Here is a 19,343-nt window from a genome sequence, read left to right as displayed (position 1 = left end):
AGTGTATTAAAAGTTTTAAAACTTGTCACGAAAATATAATTAAGTTATAAATTTTTCAGAAAGTATAATCAAGTCTTAAAACTTGTTATGAAAATACAATCGAGTTTTAAAACTTTCAAAAAGTGCAATTTAACTTCTTTTTTTGTTAGAAACGGAAGGCTTGATTGGATGAATTTAACAAGTTTTAGGATTTATATTGCATTTTCTAAAAGTTTTAGGAATTGATTATACTTTCTTGATAAATTTTATAACTTAAATGCACTTTCTTAAAAGTCTGAAGAGTCAATTGTACTTTCGTAATAAGTTTTAAAACTTAATTGCACTTTCTGAAAGTCTTAGGAGTTAATTGTACTTTCATTTCTAAAAGTCTTAAGAGGTAATTGTACTTTCGTGACAAGTTTTAGGACATTCTATCCATTTATACGTTTCAAGAAAAAAATACTTAAAAAATATATTGAAATACTTCTTGAAAATACGGTGCCCAAATACTGGCCAATCACAGCCAAAAACACACACGTGGCGGAGGAGCGGGAGCGCAACACCACTAACCACCATCACCACCACCACCACCCTTCTTCCTTGGTTGGGACTCAATCAAAGAAAAGTCCGACCACCCTGGTCTTCTCCGACGGCGACCTCTCACCCGTCGATCTCCCCCCCCCCCCCCCCAAAACCCACCTTCGTTTTCACTCCATTTCTTGACCTACCTGTCTCTCTCTCTCTCTCTCTCTTCCTATCTCGCTCGCTCCCTTCAAACCCAGATCGAGATCCCCTTCGTTTTCCCGATTCTTGAAAAAAATTCCTGCAATTCTTGGACCCGATTCTTGAAAATTTCCTGCGATTCTTGGACCCGATTCTTGAAAGTTTCTGCAAATTCTTGGACGAGTCGGAGGCTCTGAAGCTTCCTCCGCGGGAAAAAAGCTTCGATTTTGCGACATGGGTTCCGACAAGCAACCCCCGAGTCCCACCCAGGAAGAAGACCCTCCGAACCCCTCCACCGCTCTCCTCTCCTTCGACACTGACTCGGTCGACGAGTCCGAGTCGGCGAAAGCCAAGCTGTTGTCTGCTCAAAGACCCATGGCCACCGTCGTGTTCATCTCCCTCCTCCTCATCACTGGCATCGCTCTCGCCGCCGCCGCGGCCTTCGCCTTCCTCTTCTTCTCTAAACCACCTCTTCCGCCGCCTCCTTCCGCTCCCGCGACGTCGGCGGCGTCGGCGGCTGCTTTGGCGTCGAACGCGTCTGGTTCCGATTCCAATTCAGTTGAAACCGCGGCTCGCCCTCTCAAGAAGCTCCAGAAGCCGGTGGTTCTTCTGATCTCGTCCGACGGGTTCCGGTTCGGGTACCAATTCAAGACCTCGACCCCGAACATCGGCAGGCTGATCGCGAACGGGACCGAGGCCGAGGCGGGCCTGATTCCGGTATTCCCTACTCTCACTTTCCCTAATCATTACTCAATTGTCACTGGCCTGTACCCTGCTTATCATGGCATCATCAGTAACCACTTTGTGGATCCTCATACTGGAGACTCCTTCAATATGGGTAGTCATGATCCCAAGTGGTGGCTCGGCGAGCCCTTGTGGGAAACCGTGGCGAATCATGGGTTGAAGGCCGCCACTTACTTCTGGCCAGGGTCTGAGGTTAATAAGGGATCGTGGGCTTGCCCTGAGGGTTACTGCCGGTTTTACAATGGCTCAGTGCCGTTTGAGGAGCGGGTCGATACGGTTTTGAAGTACTTTGACATGCCCAGTAGCGAGATGCCTGTGTTCATGACTCTGTATTTCGAGGATCCTGATCATCAGGGTCATCAGGTCGGGCCTGATGATCCTCAGATCACCGAGGCAGTTGCTAGGATTGATAGGATGATTGGGAGATTGATCGAGGGTCTAGAGAACAGAGGGGTTTTCGAGGATGTTAATATAATCATGGTCGGTGATCATGGGATGGTTGGGACTTGCGATAAAAAGCTGATCTTCTTGGATGATTTGGCATCTTGGATTGAAATCCCAGCAAATTGGGTGCAATCTTACACTCCATTGCTGGCGATCCGTCCGCCCGCAGGTGTGTCACAGGCTGATGTCGTTGAGAAGATGAATGAGGGATTGAGATCGGGCAAAGTTGGGAATGGACAGTATTTGAAGGTGTATCTCAAGGAAGACTTGCCGAGTAGGCTTCACTATGTGGCGAGTGATCGGATTTCGCCCATAATAGGGTTGATTGCAGAGGGATTTAAGGTGGAACTGAAGAAAACAAAGCGCCAGGAATGTGGAGGAGCGCACGGCTATGACAACGATATCTTCTCCATGAGATCGATCTTTATTGGTCATGGTCCTGAGTTCGCTAGGGGGCGAAAAGTCCCTTCTTTTGAAAACGTTCAGATATACAACTTGGTCACTTCGATTTTGAAGATACAGGGTGCTCCAAATAATGGATCTGCTTCCTTTTCAGAATCTGTTCTTTTGTCTAGCCCATGATGTTTATCTCTACAGCAGCTTCAGATCAGCTTCGCCTCACCGGTTCTAGGACGTCACCGAAGCAAAGCGAGCATTGTAATATAATCCAAAGGACATGTATCTAGGAGTTCGCCTAGGTAATGGGCACGGATCTAGAAAGCAGGCGGTTCATTAGGAAGGTAAGGTTCTAGAATGCTTTGGATCCTTCATTGGTCAGTAATGTGGGATATATGTTTAGTAGTGGAATGCTTTTAATTTGCCTAAGTCATTTCCATTCATCATGAGCTCAATTTGTAAGAAAATAAATGATTTATGTGAGACCGATGAATATATGTCGCCAACGCATCATTCAGTGGCAGCGATTTCTTTGTCACGATTCTTGTGTTCAGGTTATGGTTTGTTTCAAGTACCCCGTCCTGGAACATAGATTTCGAGATAATAAATTTCAAGATTTCACGCATATACACGCCAAAAGCTTTTTGAGCGTTAGTTGGCTGAGCTAGACGGGGGGTTTCATGTGGGGTTGGGGTGGTGGCGGTGGGCTGGTGGCAGCAACTGTGGCTCGCTGGTGGTTGTATTGACAGGGGCGGGAGCAGAACTGGAGATGAAGACAGTGGTAATTAAATGGGGGCGGGGTGGTAGCGCTGCAGCGGCTGGTGAAGTGGTGGTGAAGGCGAAATTACAACTCAAATGTGCTCTTATTAGCTTGTGGAGCGCTTCCTGTTGCTTACAATACGTCTGCAGAATTTTTCTGATGAGAAAACCGTTTTGTGTAGAAGATCGATCCTTTGAGTTTCTTGCTTTGCATCACGTCTTTCCTGCTGTAAATTTTCAACAACGAGAAACTCCTCCTCGAGTAGGTAAATCTCGAATCCACGAAGCATCTCACGAACATCATGGATAATGCAAAGACTCGAGCCAAAGCCTAGGCGGGTGGCCTAGACATGAAATCGTTTGTTGAAGCCGTGTCGTGCGCCTGTTTCGCACACAAATCCATTCTCTTATACTTGAGAACAATAATCTATCTTTCTGTCGTTATGACTCACTTTGCATCGATTCTTTTTTGTTGTCGCCTTCTTTTTATAACCAATTGGATATGGCTCATAGACCCTGATTATCTCAGCTAAAGCGGAGCACATCCCCATTTCAGATCCCTGAGTACACCAAAAGCAAAGGAAAATCTGTCATACGACGCAGGTGCATGAACGAGATGTCTCTGTGAATCAGCACGAGATGTCTTCATGAGGGACCCAATAAGATAAAAGCAAGCGTGACAGACATCTTTCGTGTGCCCTGATGTCAACCTCTACAGACACGCGAACACAGTTATCAGCAAATTCTTATGCCAAAAACAAAGCGACTAAAACACTGAAATAGCTCCAAGATTGTTACTCTCATTTGTCAAAGCCATGGCCATTCTAGTGGGGGGGCAGTTCCATCTTTTCTTCTGGAGGTTAGATAAAATTAATAATGCAAATCAACATGTGGAAAAAGGAAAAGGGAAAAGAAGAGAAAAAAAACAGAGAAACATGTCCACCTTCATGGGGACAAAAGAAAAGCAAGATATGTACCCAGTTAACTAGTCTAAATTATTTTGAGCTGTTTCTTGTTTGCATTAATAATCAAACCACATTAAAATGCTCCAAAGTCACTTCACCTCATGTATTATTGATTTGGGTTCTACTTATAACTAATCATCGAAATAAATATATTTATGATACAGAAATTAATGATGGATTACCATAGAAAGCTAATTACACTACACTGAGTGCGCATGTTACCCATCCTAAGGTGGACGTGAAATAAATTCATTACGCTGACAATGGACCTAATATAAGTTTCTCTCTTAATATGTCTGATATATCCTTGAAATTCTTATTCGATGTGTAGCTAATGTCAAAAGAGGGGTGTCACTGCGACAAGAAAAAGATAGAAGTTGAGTGAAGGCAAATTTATTCCTTCAACATCAAATTAGGAGTGAGCAGTTTCAGGTTAGGTAGTTTTGAGACTCAAAATCTGAAACCTAGTGTGTTGGGGGCCGGTTTTTAGTTTTTGGAAACTGAAATCTATCCTGGAACTGACCCTGTTGGATCAGTACGGCTCTCGAGTCTACCCGGAAACCTGCCAACTCCTTTTTTTGTTTTTTTGTTTCCATTTTTTATAAGGACAAACTCTAGTAAAACATATCTTTATTTACAATCGAGATAAATATTAGTTACGTGATGAGTAAGATCCAAGGTTGGTAGATTCTATGTGGTTCCAGGCCCGATACCTATTTTTTTGGGCCGGTTCCGAGCCTTTAGAACCTGAAACATACCCTATACACCCCGAAATCGGACCAGAACCGGTCGGGTAAGGTTAATTTGATCCGGTTCGAAGGTCTATCCTGAACTTGTGCGCCTACCCTCGATCGATGCTCACCTCTACATCAAACCAGCTGAATCTCCCGAATTCGTGGCCAAAATTTTGTAAAACATCAAATTTAAACCCCCGATTATAAATCGCCCCCCATTTTCCACGCGCCCAAAACTACGTTTTCAGGACTCGAACATCAAAAGAACTACCCAACGCTTCCAGGACCGCACGTTAAAGAAGCAGAACATGTCGACGACGAACCCGATATAAAAATTAAAAACAGACGCTCATGAGACCGCCCTCTTTCTTGTTCCTCCTTTTCTGCCGGTACACGAACCGAAGACCGAACGCACCCACAAAGCTCACTCGGCAGATTCTTCTGCGAATTTTCCCGGAAAATCGAGACCCGGAACACCCACCACCTGAAATCACCATGAATTGTCCGTGCCTTTCCTGCCACGCCGCCGTTCCGTTCTAATCCCAACAACCCAGAAGTTGGGTTCTTCATCTTTTCACTTTTCTTTTCCGGCAGAAGTGGAATCTGACCTGTAGAATCTCTTTCGATTTCCGCCTCGCTGTCTCGCCTTTTGTGGGGTGGGTTTTTCTAATCTTTAAGATGGCGGATGTTCTGAGGTCGCCCTCCCTGTACAGTCACCGGCTCTCCAATCCGCTGTCGGCGTCTTTCCCAGCTTCTGTTAATCCTGTGGTCCCCAATTTGAAATCGTGTACGCGGGTTTTGTCAGTCGCAAGTTGGTCGATCGGCGGTGTTTCGCCACTTGCGTTCAGACCCAGAAAGCATTTTGCTTCTTTGAAGGTATAAAGGGTCTCTTGCCTTTTTTGCGTGTTGTTTCTCTTCAATTGCTTGCATGCTTTTGGCCTTTTTGTGTTGCTGTTGTATGTTATCGCCCACTCAATTTTTTGTTGAACTGTTAATGATTGGGCACTAGTATTGCGAGAATCAGTGGTCTTGTGGAGACGGTTTCGGATTCTTTTGGGTTGATTTGGAAGGGGGCCATTTGGTAATACTGTGGTCTCATTCTCCAATCTTGTCTGCAAGTGGTGCTTTTCGTGCAGTTTCAATTGAATATCCGGCTTTTCTTTTTTCAATTCACCGATGATAGTAATGGGTTGTCATTTGTAGTTGAAATTCAGATTCTAGATGAAAGAATATCGTTTGCAAAGTTGGAATCTGGCAATCTGAATACGTTAAACTGATACTCCCGGTGTCCAAGTAGGGAAATTACCCAGACCACTTTGGTATCATATCATGCATTGGATGTTAAAGTAGACTCCACATAGAAGTTTCTATTTTAGCATGAAATGCGACCCTTTTACCTAAGCATCTAGTATCTCAAAATGTCTCCTTTTCAATTAAACGATTGCAGTTGCCTCTACCCCTGTTGTGCCACGTCTAGGACAAGCAATGTTCCCTGTTCATGTTTTCATTTTACGCCAATCCATTCTCCAAAATACTCTGCTCTGGCCCCTGGCTAACTGAAGCTTCATTTAAAACCAGGATATATGCGCAATGGTTATCACTTATTGTTCTTGATGATGGAGCCTGATTTTGGTTCTGTCTGTAACAAAAGAATTTTGGACACAGGACTTGTGGAAAGAGAAACTTGTAAGACTGTAGCGTCATTTTTTTTCACAGCTTTCTCAATCATGTGTTTTGGGGCAACAATAGTAGGAGCTATACATAATCATACTTTTCCATCATGGAAATCTTTAATGTTTTTTGTTTGGGGGGTTGAGCAGGTGAAAGGATGTCTTTGTTGACTATCTTTGATGAGCTTTGGTTCTCATTATTCGATTGTTTATGCTACAGTATGTCCAACACTCAAAGTAGTACTTTTCATTTCTTAGTTTCTCTTCTCATTCTCTGTCCTATCGGTGGCTTCACTTCAGGTGCATGCCGCAATTACTGAAACTGATCAGCCAAAATGGTGGGAGAAGAATGCAGGACCAAATATGGTCGATATTCATTCTACACAAGAATTTCTGAGTGCTTTAAGTCAAGCAGGAGATAGATTAGTAATTGTTGAATTTTATGGAACTTGGTGTGCTTCTTGCCGAGCATTATTTCCAAAGGTAATTCTCAACTTTTCTGTCATTTTCCTTCTTTAATAATTCGTAAGTTATCTTGCAACAGCTGGCATATGAGGAATATTCTTTTTGCTTTATCCCACTTGGAAACATAGCATTGGAAGAGGAAGCTCTGATGGGTGATACATACATGTTGTATGCATATTTTGTGTGTGTGTGTGTGTGTGTGTGTGTGTGTGTGTGTGGGGGGAGGGGGGGTTTGTGTCTCAGACTGCGAACACTCTAAGGTAATCTTTTCCATTTGAGATTTATTCTGCCCTAACGTTTATTGGGGTGTTTGGTTGCATTTTTCACCATTCATGACCAGAGCACGTTGAATGAAAATGTAATGGCCTTCTGGATCTGCGCCTGTGGACAGACTTTTATTTCTACAAACATTTTCTGAATATTTGGGATCTTAAAAGTTTAAGGAACTTAATGTATCTAAGATTAAGAGGGCTTCTTGAAAACCAAGGGGACACTAGGTTTTGGGAAAGAAAATAAAGTGCAATTTTTTCCGTAAAGTGTGTTATTAAATTTGTCTCGACTGCCGTTGGCCTCAGGAATATCTATTGTTGCAATTGCTCTTGATCCATCAAGCATCATTGTGATATATTTATCTGATTGTCTATGTGTATCAGCTCTGCAAGACAGCTCAAGAACACCCTGAGATTTTGGTCTTGAAAGTCAATTTCGACGAGAATAAGCCAATGTGCAAGAGCATGAATGTTAAGGTGCTACCATATTTCCACTTCTATCGTGGTGCTGATGGCCAGGTGGAATCCTTTTCATGTTCCCTTGCTAAGGTAAGTTGAAGTGTATATATTTTATGTAGTGAATCTTGTAATAATTCAACACCACCTTTTTTTTTTTTTGGTATTTGTTGTGTTACAACTTTAAGGAAAAAAGCGGTGTAGTTATTGAAAGGTAGAAAAAGCTTAGATGGTAAATAAGCTCAATCAGAACCCTTGACCGGCTGATAATCTTTTAGGGATTAGATTTTGCATTCCTCTGGGTATCCAAAGGGATGCCAAAAGATTCTTGCATAATTAGAGAAAATAGTTAACACTTAGGTTAAGTTGGGTATGCAAATGGTAGGATCAGTGATAATGTTCCTTCATTTCTTTAGACTTGCTTGAATAATGGTAAAATCGATAACTAATGCATGCTTGCAGTGGTTGCACAATAAGTAACCTGCAGCTCGTGCTTGTCCTGTTCGCATCTCATCGTTTCTTTGTGGGATAATGTGCAGTTTCAGAAGATAAAGGATGCGATTGAAAAGCACGGCACGGCTCGGTGCAGCGCTGGCCCGCCGAAGGGAGTGGGAGATCTCAATCTTGATGTGAAGTCTCTTCTGAAGGACAATCAAACAGGATCTACTTCGTTTTAGGACCTTCTTAAGGGTTATATAGCCATATTGGGCATTATCACTGTCCATATTGTACATAAAAGAATTACTCTCGATTAATGCTTTACACAATGTCTTTGCTCTTTGTAAGAGGACTTGATGGCAAATTCTGCGCATTGCATTTTGTCATTCAATATTCTCTATGATATATCTGTGTGTTATAGCAAAGAGCTAATAAAGAACGTGACTTATGAGAATTGCAGTAAATTGCAGTAACTTTACTGTTTGTTCTTTATGACCAGCTTTCAACTAAAGAATCCATTTGTTTTTTTTGGGTAAGGCATAAAGAATCCATTTGTTAAGCCTTCCATTTGTGAAGATTCTCCTGCCTTCCATCGTTTCATGTGGTATATATATAATTTGAGTGCTGATTAAATAGCCCATTATGTAATTACGGCGGTTAATATACAATTATCATGAAGAAATGAAATTCCGCGCCTCCTCTCAAAGAACCTAGTGAGTCGATACTGGTGACAACTCAAGTCGACCGTACAGATGACCACCTCCTAGGACGAGGAAACCAACCTTAAGCAAGTATATTTCGTGTGAGTGAAGCTCGAAAATGAGGTTTTTCACAAAATTCTATGAGTCGGTTGCTCAATTACGGGCATAATACAATGATCTTCAATAGATGAGGTAATTTAAAGTTGGTGTTCATTTCATTCCTATTAAGTTAGTAACTATCAAAATGTGTTAGTAAACATGATTGATTGGTAGAATTATAGAGTTCTTACGCATTTGATGGGTCGAGATTCGAATACGTGCCATGTGTTTTAAGTGTAGGCGCAATTATCTGCACGTTTTTACTAGTTAAACTTCAAATGAGAGAAGGAACTAACTGGTAGATATAACAATTCGGCAAAAAACCTAATCGATATCATAATCATAAAGCAGGAGCATGTGTACATACAAGTCACATTATCAGATTTAAGGGTATAGTTGACAAAGGAGAACTGAGTCCGTTTATTAATACACAACCCCATTCCTATTAAAGCATCTTCAATCTGTTCTAACATAGCAACAGCAGGTGTCACTTCCTATGCTTTAAACCAAAGTAATATGAGAATTCATATCTGTAAAATCAGCGGACTTGAGCGAGGACAGAAGTGTGGCATGGAAGGTGTAAGCACAGAACCCAGGCATTCGCCAACTTCTCTCACTTTTCCGACCGAATGGCCTCGCCTCTGTACACCCTCCAGGGTCCCTTATAGAACTTTGGCATCATGAGAGGAACCTCTTGCCCAGGATGATCTTCCCAGTACTTCTCCTGTTCAGCATCATAACACGTGCTTCAGTCAAAGCCTAAAGAAATCGAATACAGGAAAGTCTCGGGCGTGCGTAAAAAAAAGATGGAAAAAACGGCGACTTCTCTTTTCTAGTCTAGTTCCCTGCTCTCCAAAATCATGTCCATCAATGTCTATTTCAATTTGCACAGACTTTTGACGGAAACCATCCAAAGATCTTGCCTAATAGATAATCTCTTTAAAAGCTCCATAATCATGTTCAAGGTTGAAAGGATAGTATCAACTCTACTATTATAAGATAGGCAAGAACTTGTGAGGACTCAGAAGTAAACATAGACTCATTTTACAATTGCCACTGAATCAAGAAGCTAATGACAAATTTCCACCGCGGCTAATTATGGGCTGTTGGAGAAGCACCTTGTACAGTTGCTCGGTGATTGCTGCCCCAACGACGCCGGTATAAAAAGCAGCGACGTAGATGGTGACCAGAGGCGTGAAAGATTTAGGCCGTCGATACGGATCGACCATGGTCCACAGGATGTTCTTCTCCCACTTGGTGTACAAGTAATCGGCATACTTCCTCCATAGATAACTCGTCATTCTCGCCGCCCTCTCACGTTAGTCCTCACCGAGCTGGAGAGCAGAACAGCAATTGAAGTTGAGCACAGCGAGAAGAAGCACACATCAGTCTCCACACACTTTTTTCTAAACCATAAACACAGCCAATACAGAATCACCGCCTAAAGGGTCATTTCGTCGAACACCTGATATGCATCTTCATCGAAACCCATCTCGTATCATCGCTATCGTCGACCAACAACGCGGGCATGCACAGATTGGACAAACGAATCGATTAAATGGGCAAACTTGCACGACCAGACCCAACTACCCAACACATTTCAGGCTTAAATGATCGAACTTTTTCCGATAATTTCCACAAGCATGCAATGGGCAAGACGAATTGTCCGCTTAAAAAACAAGATTAGTGGAAACCACGAAGAACAGAGGGCGACCCACAAACGATGAATCGAAAGCAAACGGAGAAAGAGAAGAGGGATGTACAGACGCTCGCCTGCAAGTTTGCGAAGAAGGAGCGGCGCTTCTTCCCGGGAACGAGGAGGAGGACGAGGAAGAGCGTGGACACAAGAAAAATAGGCGAAAAAAAAAAATGCGAATAAGATGTCCCTGAAATTAGAAAATTAAATGAGCTAACAAAAAAAAAATCCTTTTTAACCTTTTTCATCAAAATATAAAATGAATCTTTGATTACTTTTTTTTTTGTGGATTTTAATCACATGATTTATGAAATTATAAGAAAAAAGAAATCAAAAACCATGTTTACGATTGTATTACTGGTGTTTTGTTGTGCTATAAACTGAATTCAGTGTGTCATAATCCAAAAATCGTTTTTCGATGATATCATACTAATTAGAAAATTAAATATTTTAGTGCGGATAAATTAATTTGTCTGGTGAAAATAAATCTGATGCATTTGGCATGAAAAGGTGGATTGATAAAAAGAAATCTCTATCTCTGAACACAGCTGATTCGACGTAGAAAGATTTTAAGCGGAGGAATTTGAGATCGCCCATTAAAATCCCACCACTATGTTGCAAACTCCTCTAGGACAGGTCCACCAGCACAAGTCAAAATCTAGACTTAATCGGTTTACGGACCTGCAGGGTATTTTATGGGCCTCTAGGTAGCCGAGTTTTCACCCTAGATAAAAAGAAGAAGAAAATACAGAAAAGTCAGTAACTCTAACTATGAAAGGTAAAGCATAAGAGCGGTTTTGTCAATTAATATCTAAAAATTCTTGCATGCCATGATTAGTAGAAATGACAGGAGATGGTCATGCTATTAGCATTCTTCTATACTAGTTGGAGGGCCTCTTTTGAACATTTCCTAGTTCATGATTATTTAAAATAAGGACAGAATTAGTATTTTAGTATATAAAATGGATCTCTCTTTCTTGTACTCAACATAAGTTTAAGTTGTAGAAAAACTTATGACAAAAGGTTCAGGAATAAATTGACCAAATTCTTGACCCGAAAAAATTGGACAAATTAAAAGATTTAGAATTGAATCGGCACAAGTGCATTGGGTTTATGACTTTTTTGATAATTATTCCATAAATAGATGATAAAAAAAACAGAAAAAAAACTAAAAGGTGTAGATTGATATTAGAACCAAGACATGAAATAGTTGTTGTGTGCAGAAGAGACCATAAATTAGAGCTGGAATTAGAATTAAAATCCGAATTGAAATGGCAAAACTCTATTTAGTTTATTATTCACAACTAAAAAGGGTGGACCAAAACTCCCCAGGAATCTTGAACTTTTGTATTTAGGCTAAAGCTACAAAAGACAATGTTACTGTGATGGTATTAATCTCATGAATCATAAGACTGATAATGGATCGTCCCAGTAGCCTGAAAATGTGTAGAATACAATCAGTATTTCCTAAGACAAGGTATAAGCAGCCGGAGTAGGACCCCGGAACTGCGTATTCGAGGCGTCTCCACCGCCGGATCCGGTGGCTTGTGGATCGTCGTCCACCAGCGGATCATCTGTCTCCCTCAATGCTCCATGCACTACGACCACCACGACTCCGATAAACAGCGCCACAATTATGTTATCGGTCGCATGAGTGAAAGAAAGCGCGAGGACGGTGCCCAGGAACAACGTTGTCATCACCACCCGATCATCGATCTCTCGGCCGAACAAGGTCAATGGTTGATCTCTCAGGAAGTACAGGAACAGCCACGCGATCATCATCACCACGAACACGATCAGCGACACGGGGTGCCACAGCAGGCTCAGGAAGAGGATCGTCAGCACGATGATGGCGTAGTTCATACGGAAGATCGCGACATTCATTTGGATCCGCCCGACGGATGCGCCGAGGGCGTCTGGAGGGGCCATTGCGGAGAGCAGGAACATCTCCTTCCATGGTCGGCGTGTGGCGAGGCCGGACCTGATCCGCGCTTTGGCTCGGGAGATGAACTCTAGGTCGGACGACGGCGGGGGTGATAAAGGTGATGGTATGGTTCCATAAGTTGTCATTTGTTCTTGGGTCTGGGAGTGAAAGAAATGGGACAAAGAAGGGAGAGAGAGGAATAGAATAGAGGATTTTTTCCCTGTTTTTTAGGGAGGGAGCGAAAGGTGTGTAAAGTTGCAAAGGTTTTGCCAAAAATGTGCAAAACCACAGATTTAGCTGAAAATGTGCAAAGGTCTCGTACAAGAATTCTATTTGCCTATATATGGTCTTCCTACTAATGACATCAGCGAACGGGTCGAGTCTAGGTCACGGGAGTATTCGGTTCATTGTTCCGCCTTGAAAAGATCAAGGAAAAACCACAAAGATTTCCTGAGTGATAAATCACAAAGCATGTGCCAGTAAACTTCGGTACGTCGATTTGCAGCACGAATTTGCATCATTTTTATAGGCAGAACCATGGTAGAATTTAGACATGAAACATAAGCATGTGCCAGTAAACTAAGAGCTTCCACAATTGGCATGCCACTAGTTCTTGCTTTACATTATTCAGGACAAAATTCGGACTTGGTCGAAATCAGTCCTTTGCTTATTTTCTGCTCTGGCTTGTATACTCTAGATAGAAGAGGATAAAGAATATACAACACAATACTCCATAACTAGGCTGTCCTGAGAAACTGGGAATCTGAAAAAGTGGGAAATTGACAGAGTGGGAAAAGTGGAGAAATTAAAACAAAGAAAGAGAAATGAATCCGGGTGCCGTTGCAATCAGGCATAGATCAACTCCAACCCTGCTTATAGCGGCGGAAGAGCTCTTCGGTCTGCGCATTCCGGAGGGCGCAGCAGGCGATGAGGTAAACCCAGATGAGGATAACCACGGCCACGATCAGGATAACATTGGCCTTCCTCCATTCACTCCTCAGGTTGCCCAAGAGACCAGCCTTGCATGAATGGCAATTGTAACAGAGTTGGGTCTGGTCGTTGTTCCACAAGTAGCAATCTTGGTCTGCATTGGGGTTCACTGGGTTCAGCCACATTGTTGGGTTCATGTATGTGTAGCCACACACTGTTGGTGGCTTGCAACACCCAGACTGTGCCCAAAGAAAAAGGACAAGAAAGAAACAATGTCAATAGGAAGCAAGGAGGAGGGGACAAACTTAGGCATTAAAAATCTTATCTTGAAATTGTTCTTTTTCCTCCATATTTTGCACAAGTGGTCCCCCAAGATACTTTGTTCATGACTTGTGATTGTGAGGCAAAATGATTTCCATAATGTCAGACTCTCAGAGATTCTGATTGTTGTTATTCTTTGATTCACAGTAGAGAAGCTAAAGGGTTGCACAGTATGATAGGAGAAGAAAAGATGAAGGGGGTCACAAATCAAGTAAGCAATTATCTCCATTTTTTTTCGTGATTTGTATTAACTAGAATAAGAAGGGTAAAAATTTCACATGTAGTTGATAGAATCTATACTTTTGGTAGGGCCCCTTCTGACATCGCTAAGTACAGTCTGTTACCTAGAATTCACTGAATCACATGGTGCTATGTGGCTGTGGGCAACTAGAAGGCAGTGTCAGTGTCTCTTGTGTCTGGTGTCCTAAGAACTAAATGCCACGTGTACCCAGCTTTTTGTTTCCTTTTGTTTCTTTCTCTCATTTTCTTTCCTGGCCACTTCAGGGATAAGAATGAGCAAGAAACAAATCATCTCGGTGCTAGAAATTACAGCCACTCTAATGTCTAATCTTGAAACAATGTAGCTCCATAATTCTGATGAAATGCAGGAAAAACAGCAGATAAAATCATCTGCCATGACTTGCACTTCCAAATTTCAGCATTAAATCGAAGAGTGTTTCTCTATTCTAAGCCGAAACCCTCAAAATCAAGAATTCAAGGCAAAAAAAGCAGTTGCACCTCCATCAAAATCACCCAAAACAGAGCAAAAACAGAGCCTTTTACCTGAAGAGGGGAGATATGAGCAGCAAAGAACTGATCAGCAGTCACATACTCCTGATCCAACTTCACACAAACATCAGACTCAGCAATACACCTCCTGATCTTTCCCCAATTCCCAGAATTTGTCACGTGGTCCCTCAACCAAGAAGAGAACCCACCAAGCCTGTAGTCTTTATACCCTCTCCCAGGCACAGAGTAGCTCCCATCAGGCCTTGTCACCACAAAGGCAAACACGAGGAGTATGAGGATGAGGACTATGAGCAGTGCCATACAGAAGAGGTAGAAGACCAAGAACCCTTTCTTGTTCCAGAAAGCGCCAATGAAGCCACAGAGAGAGACTACCAAAAGCAGAATGCCCACGATGAGGACTGGCCATCTGAAGAAGTGGGTGCACTGGTTGTCTGCCTTTGAAGAAAGCCAGAAGCCTGCACCAATTATGGCAATTGAGCTGAGGAGGGCTACGAAGTTGAGTACCGCTGTGATTTTGTTGCTCACACCCATGATTTTGGTGCTGAGAGAACTGGGAATTTTGTGAAGGAGAGAGTGGGATTTGAGAAGACGGGATCTGGGAAGTTCTCTGTGGGGGAAGTGCAATAGAACTTTAAGGATGTGGGGAGGTGTGGGGAAGAGTGAAGAGGAAGTGTTGGTTGGTTGATTTTGGGATTGGCTAAGCGGTAGGGCAAAGGATTCTTTATTGGGTTCATATTAGTGAGTGTCCAAAGAGTCATTGTAAATCATTATTAAACCAGAAAGTTCAACAAGTCGCATAATAAGGGAGAGCAAGGTCTACTGATTAAAGATGCTTGCCTTGACATCTGTCTCTGTCTCTGTGCACAGTCGATGTATGGCAATTTCCAATACCATGTAAGGTATGAAATTGTGAAGTTTAATGTAAGAATTTTCAGTAGCTGGTTGGAACTAGTGGTTGGCTGGGTCCGCCTCCTTTGTGGTGCCCAGCTGATTATACGACAAAAGAAAAAAACAAAAGAGAATAGTTAAAAGAGAAAAGAAGGAGAGCTTCGTGCGTGGAGAGCAAGAGGAGAGAGAAAAGAGAGCGAGGGAGAGAGTATCACTGAGAGTTAACGTAGGAGAGGAAGAAAAAGGACCGTGAATTTGCGGTTCCAATTTGAACGCCAAACGTTGTCGGAATTGACTCGAATTTTAGTATGTTGTTCGTGAGACTACTGGCTACGATTAGATCGGGTTCGTTCGTTGAGAGGTTTCTCTGAATTCTCCAATCGCGATTAGAGTTTCTTGCTTCATTTGTGTTAATCCATCCTTACGGTGATAGAAATACTGTTATGTTGTTGATGTTGTTGATGTTGACTAGAAAGTATGAGCCTCTATATTTGTATATATTACATATGTGAAGGTGGTATTAAAACTAATTAGATAGATCTTTACTTGCATGTCACTAACGATTCCTCTCCTTTAACATGATTGGCATCACTGTGGACCCGAGAAAACTTATTATCCGGCTCCTGAGTAATTCCTAAAATTAGGTAGTTCAAAATCAAATAACTCAAGGATTGTTTTTTACTTGTTTTCGTTCTCTTCGAGTGAGTATACCTTGATTCCGTCTTCTTGGAAGGCCATATGATCGGAGGGAGAACTATCAAACAATGTCATGAGCTGAAGACCATTCGTTTGTTGGAATCTCACATGGCTAATCAAAGCTCAAGTAATCAATCAAAGATGGCACCCTCAATGTCAGCCACAGCATGTGAAGATGTATTTTGTGGGGTTCTGTGACATAAGACAAGAAATAGGTGGTCAAAGCTGAAAGTGAGAGCCTGGGAAAACACTCAAACTTAAGTCAAAATGGATGGTGATCACAAGAACTTATGTGGTATTTTCTTTTTCTATTTGACTCAAATGGACAGTGAACATAAGGACCAAAGTTAACTTAAGCCCATTCAACATCACCCCAGAGAGGGCCAAGAAAGCTGACAAAGAAAAGAAAGAGTTATACCATCTCTTCTGTAGAAGTTACAAAAAACTCACTGTAAAACAGACAACTGGAAGTTACAACCACAAGACCATGTTTCTTTCAAACCAAGAAAAGTAAAAACAAAATCCAAACAGAGTCAAATGGGCCTCATCCATTTAGTTATTGGGAGTTCTTAGACAACTCCATTGCATCCATTGCTCATCATTTTCTTCATCGACTCAAACCTGGGCTCTTTTTCTTGAAATTTGGTGGTAGCATAAAGCTTCAGGTACTCCCCAAAAGTGTACTTCTCGGGGTACAGGAGCTTTGGCACCGGCGAGATGACCGCGTCGCCCGCAGGATTGTAGAACGTGGCCACAGAGAGCCGGCTCCCGCTCTCCACGGCCATGACACGGTGCCAGACGCTCTTGTACCGACCGTTGCTCAGCACCTCAAGTTGGTCTCCAGTGTTGACAAAGATGGTGCTGTTTGTGGATGGTGGGATTGGAACCCACTGGCCATCATGGACGAATTCAAGCCCTGGGACTTGGTCATCCTGAAGCAGCAATATGATCCCACCTGCATCAGTGTGCTCTCTGAGTCCTCTTACCCTTTCCGGATAGGGGCATTCCGGGTATTTCGCCACCTTCGTCCCCACAGTCGGCCCATTTTTCCCAGAGAATGCCCTCTTTATGTGGTCCTTGTCTAGGCCAAGATTCTCACACATGAGCTCTGAGAGGTTCTCTGCTAGTTTAATCAGCTGAGCAATGTACTCATCCATTGTCTCCCTGAAAAAGTATAGCCCAAAGTATGAGGCAGTCACTGAGTAATATTGTATATACTAAGACCGGCGGACTAAATTGATCTACAAAGTGATGTAACGAACCTTAAGCGGTTAATCTGCCAAATTATCTTTTAAACCGGTTTACTATACTGGGATTAGCATCTCTAGCGATATTACTTAGTCACTACAGCAAGATTGGAAATTGGAAGTTCTCAAATGATCAGGAACTGTAAAGTTGTGATAGGGACTAATTTTCACGCACCGAAGATCATTCGAGAGGTTCGGGAAGTCCTCGAAGTTCGACTTCGGGCGATGCCAGATGAAGAAGGTGCATTCCCAGTCTAGATCAGATGTAGCACCATCGGCACTTTCCAAGCATTTGGCAGTTTCTGACTCATAAAAAATTGCCTTCAAATTCTCCTCATAGTGGGTGTTAACAAAATGCTTCACTTTCTCCATCAGTTCTGGGTCAACCCCATGGTTCTTAATCTGCAAGAAAAGCACCACCACCATCATCACACAATTATTTCTTAAGATAATACAGTGAGTTGGGTTGACAAAAGGGATTGAACTTTCTCGGTGACGATGAAACACAAAATGTTTACCTTGAAGCAGCCCCATTTCTCACAAGCATGGTGAAGTAGGGCCATTGTTTTGCTCCTGTTCTCACCATCAAGCTCACTCAAATCTATCATAGGAATCTCCATGTTTTTGCTTTCCCTCTTTCTTTCCCTCTGAACTCTCTCTGACAAGTTTATTGAGATGGTTGATGGACAGGGGTATATATAGGGTTGGAGATGGGTTGATTTAGTTTATTTTTCTGCCCACATTTGAGGGGTCAATGTAATTATTATACAAGGATAATTATATTAATTAGTTCAGTTGCAAATTAACCGTCGCCTGGGTTGGAGGGTTGCTGTTCCTTTAAAAAGGCAAAGCTGAACAGTCCAAGTTCATTTCATCAGTGGCCCGGGGCATGTGATTCAGTGTCTTCTATGTCTTGTAATCTAAGCACCCTTCTTTTTGGCAAAGCATTAATACACTCAGCTTATTAGGAAACAGACCAAAAGCATCTTCGGAGTACTTGTTTAGTAGCTCATCTCACGTTAACCAAGTTTTCACGCATTAAACTCGACACATGGATTAGAACCCAATTTCGGAACTACGTACATGAATTCAAAACCGATAACCAAAGATCTAGTTCTCCCTCAGCTAGTGGTCCTTTTTAAAATTCAATCTGTTAATCATTGACATTATTATATAGCACTCAAATCCATTAATGAATTCTCTCTCTAACTTAAATAATTTCACATGCATGGACAGACATAGATATGCACCTATACGTAGGACAAGAGTTATAATCTGCCGATTAGGCCCTAATTTGGGTCACTCACGGTTCCTTGAATTGCAAATCATTGGGTTGTGAAAAGAACCTGTGGGCAGTGTGTGAAGCTAAAACAGCTCCATCGAAACTAGGGGATGCTCATCTCCATTTCGAGATCTTCCCAATGGGCGATTCGACTGCTCTCAAATAGTTGGGGTGTCCTTTTTCCTGTTGGAATATTTGGGGTCATTCAAAATCAAGACTTTGCTTTTCTCCTTTATTCCCTTTTCTGACAGATTTATCAGGTTTTCACATAAGGAGTCAGATCTGCATCAAATCAGGAGATCCCAATCATAATTTCAAAGTGGTTTGTTCTGCATCTTCCAAGTTCCACCCATTGTTTGAGTTAGAGATTCGGTAGTGCTTGTAGACTAGACAATGATTGAAATCCAACATTTAGTAGGGTTGTTCAGCTTTGAATTCTGACCGAAGACTAAGATCAGTAAAATTGGACCTTATGTGAACCACCAACCTAAAGAGCAGATAAAAAGTAGAATAATGCAAGATTTTGAACCTCTAACGTGCACCCTAAGACCATGTTCGACATCTAATTTTTTTTTTTCAAAACTTAAATTGTCAGGAAGTCGACACATTAGGAACCCGCACTAGAAAAAGTTGGTTTATGTAATCCGCAAGTCTTTCCCCCAAAAAACATATATACAAGTTAGACTCATGGATCCAAATGACTTAGGCTGCGCATGGCAACTTGTCAAATAGTGTTTGATTCTGTTCTTTTGTTCCCAGAATCAGTT

General features: G+C 42.1%; 6 protein-coding genes across 8 annotated transcripts; 2 read left to right on the top strand and 4 right to left on the bottom strand.

Moving 5' to 3' along the window:
* The first annotated feature begins 679 nt into the window (after positions 1-679).
* LOC115684540 (uncharacterized) lies at positions 680-2,824 on the top strand. The gene has a single exon (XM_030609286.2). The coding sequence runs from the start codon at positions 937-939 to the stop codon at positions 2,470-2,472; it is 1,536 nt and encodes a 511-aa protein (XP_030465146.2). The 5' UTR covers positions 680-936; the 3' UTR covers positions 2,473-2,824.
* A 2,198-nt stretch (positions 2,825-5,022) lies between these two features.
* Positions 5,023-8,496, top strand: LOC115684608 (thioredoxin-like 2, chloroplastic). Its single transcript, XM_030609406.2, has 4 exons — positions 5,023-5,620; positions 6,715-6,897; positions 7,533-7,697; positions 8,144-8,496. The coding sequence occupies exons 1-4, from the start codon at positions 5,423-5,425 to the stop codon at positions 8,279-8,281; spliced, it is 684 nt and encodes a 227-aa protein (XP_030465266.2). The 5' UTR covers positions 5,023-5,422; the 3' UTR covers positions 8,282-8,496.
* Positions 8,497-9,153: 657 nt separating this feature from the next.
* Positions 9,154-10,745, bottom strand: LOC115684513 (uncharacterized protein At4g29660). Of its 3 annotated transcripts, none has more exons than XM_030609258.2 (3): positions 10,616-10,745; positions 9,961-10,176; positions 9,154-9,566 (listed from the first exon to the last, which is right to left on the bottom strand). In XM_030609258.2, exons 2-3 carry the CDS (start codon positions 10,141-10,143, stop codon positions 9,456-9,458), a joined length of 294 nt encoding a protein of 97 aa, XP_030465118.1. In that variant the 5' UTR covers positions 10,144-10,176; positions 10,616-10,745; the 3' UTR covers positions 9,154-9,455. The 3 variants fall into 3 exon arrangements, with proteins under 3 accessions (XP_030465118.1, XP_056166510.1, XP_056166511.1); XM_056310535.1 differs by having other exon boundaries at positions 10,606-10,683; XM_056310536.1 differs by lacking the exon at positions 10,616-10,745 and adding an exon at positions 10,463-10,599.
* A 1,260-nt stretch (positions 10,746-12,005) lies between these two features.
* On the bottom strand, positions 12,006-12,608 carry LOC115684531 (PRA1 family protein F2-like). Its single transcript, XM_030609276.2, has one exon. It carries the CDS (start codon positions 12,606-12,608, stop codon positions 12,006-12,008), a length of 603 nt encoding a protein of 200 aa, XP_030465136.2.
* Positions 12,609-13,016: 408 nt separating this feature from the next.
* Positions 13,017-15,329, bottom strand: LOC115684581 (tetraspanin-2). Its single transcript, XM_030609363.2, has 2 exons — positions 14,497-15,329; positions 13,017-13,631 (listed from the first exon to the last, which is right to left on the bottom strand). The coding sequence occupies exons 1-2, from the start codon at positions 14,992-14,994 to the stop codon at positions 13,320-13,322; spliced, it is 810 nt and encodes a 269-aa protein (XP_030465223.2). The 5' UTR covers positions 14,995-15,329; the 3' UTR covers positions 13,017-13,319.
* Positions 15,330-16,449: 1,120 nt separating this feature from the next.
* On the bottom strand, positions 16,450-17,973 carry LOC115684514 (1-aminocyclopropane-1-carboxylate oxidase 1-like). The gene is made up of 3 exons (XM_030609260.2): positions 17,813-17,973; positions 17,470-17,696; positions 16,450-17,211 (listed from the first exon to the last, which is right to left on the bottom strand). The coding sequence occupies exons 1-3, from the start codon at positions 17,912-17,914 to the stop codon at positions 16,617-16,619; spliced, it is 924 nt and encodes a 307-aa protein (XP_030465120.2). The 5' UTR covers positions 17,915-17,973; the 3' UTR covers positions 16,450-16,616.
* Positions 17,974-19,343: the final 1,370 nt, after the last annotated feature.

This window comes from Syzygium oleosum, unplaced genomic scaffold (assembly GCF_021117445.2).
Source record: "Syzygium oleosum isolate NSW1041296 unplaced genomic scaffold, Sole_v2.1 Sole_v2.04, whole genome shotgun sequence".
NCBI classification, from domain to species: domain Eukaryota; kingdom Viridiplantae; phylum Streptophyta; class Magnoliopsida; order Myrtales; family Myrtaceae; genus Syzygium; species Syzygium oleosum.
This window is presented reverse-complemented; position numbering and strand designations above follow the sequence as displayed.

Excerpts from the sequence above, each read along its gene's own strand:
- LOC115684513 (XM_030609258.2), bottom strand. The coding sequence starts at position 10,143 with ATGACGAGTTATCTATGGAGGAAGTATGCCGATTACTTGTACACCAAG. Across the intron at positions 9,567-9,960 it reads TCACCGAGCAACTGTACAAG|GAGAAGTACTGGGAAGATCA; the intron begins GTGCTTCTCCAA and ends GATGCTGAACAG.
- LOC115684540 (XM_030609286.2), top strand. The coding sequence starts at position 937 with ATGGGTTCCGACAAGCAACCCCCGAGTCCCACCCAGGAAGAAGACCCT.
- LOC115684514 (XM_030609260.2), bottom strand. The coding sequence starts at position 17,914 with ATGGAGATTCCTATGATAGATTTGAGTGAGCTTGATGGTGAGAACAGG. Across the intron at positions 17,697-17,812 it reads AGAAATGGGGCTGCTTCAAG|ATTAAGAACCATGGGGTTGA; the intron begins GTAAACATTTTG and ends CTTTTCTTGCAG. Across the intron at positions 17,212-17,469 it reads AACCTCTCGAATGATCTTCG|GGAGACAATGGATGAGTACA; the intron begins GTGCGTGAAAAT and ends ATACTTTTTCAG.
- LOC115684581 (XM_030609363.2), bottom strand. The coding sequence starts at position 14,994 with ATGGGTGTGAGCAACAAAATCACAGCGGTACTCAACTTCGTAGCCCTC. Across the intron at positions 13,632-14,496 it reads CTCATATCTCCCCTCTTCAG|TCTGGGTGTTGCAAGCCACC; the intron begins GTAAAAGGCTCT and ends CTTTGGGCACAG.
- LOC115684531 (XM_030609276.2), bottom strand. The coding sequence starts at position 12,608 with ATGACAACTTATGGAACCATACCATCACCTTTATCACCCCCGCCGTCG.
- LOC115684608 (XM_030609406.2), top strand. The coding sequence starts at position 5,423 with ATGGCGGATGTTCTGAGGTCGCCCTCCCTGTACAGTCACCGGCTCTCC. Across the intron at positions 5,621-6,714 it reads AGCATTTTGCTTCTTTGAAG|GTGCATGCCGCAATTACTGA; the intron begins GTATAAAGGGTC and ends GCTTCACTTCAG. Across the intron at positions 6,898-7,532 it reads GCCGAGCATTATTTCCAAAG|CTCTGCAAGACAGCTCAAGA; the intron begins GTAATTCTCAAC and ends TATGTGTATCAG.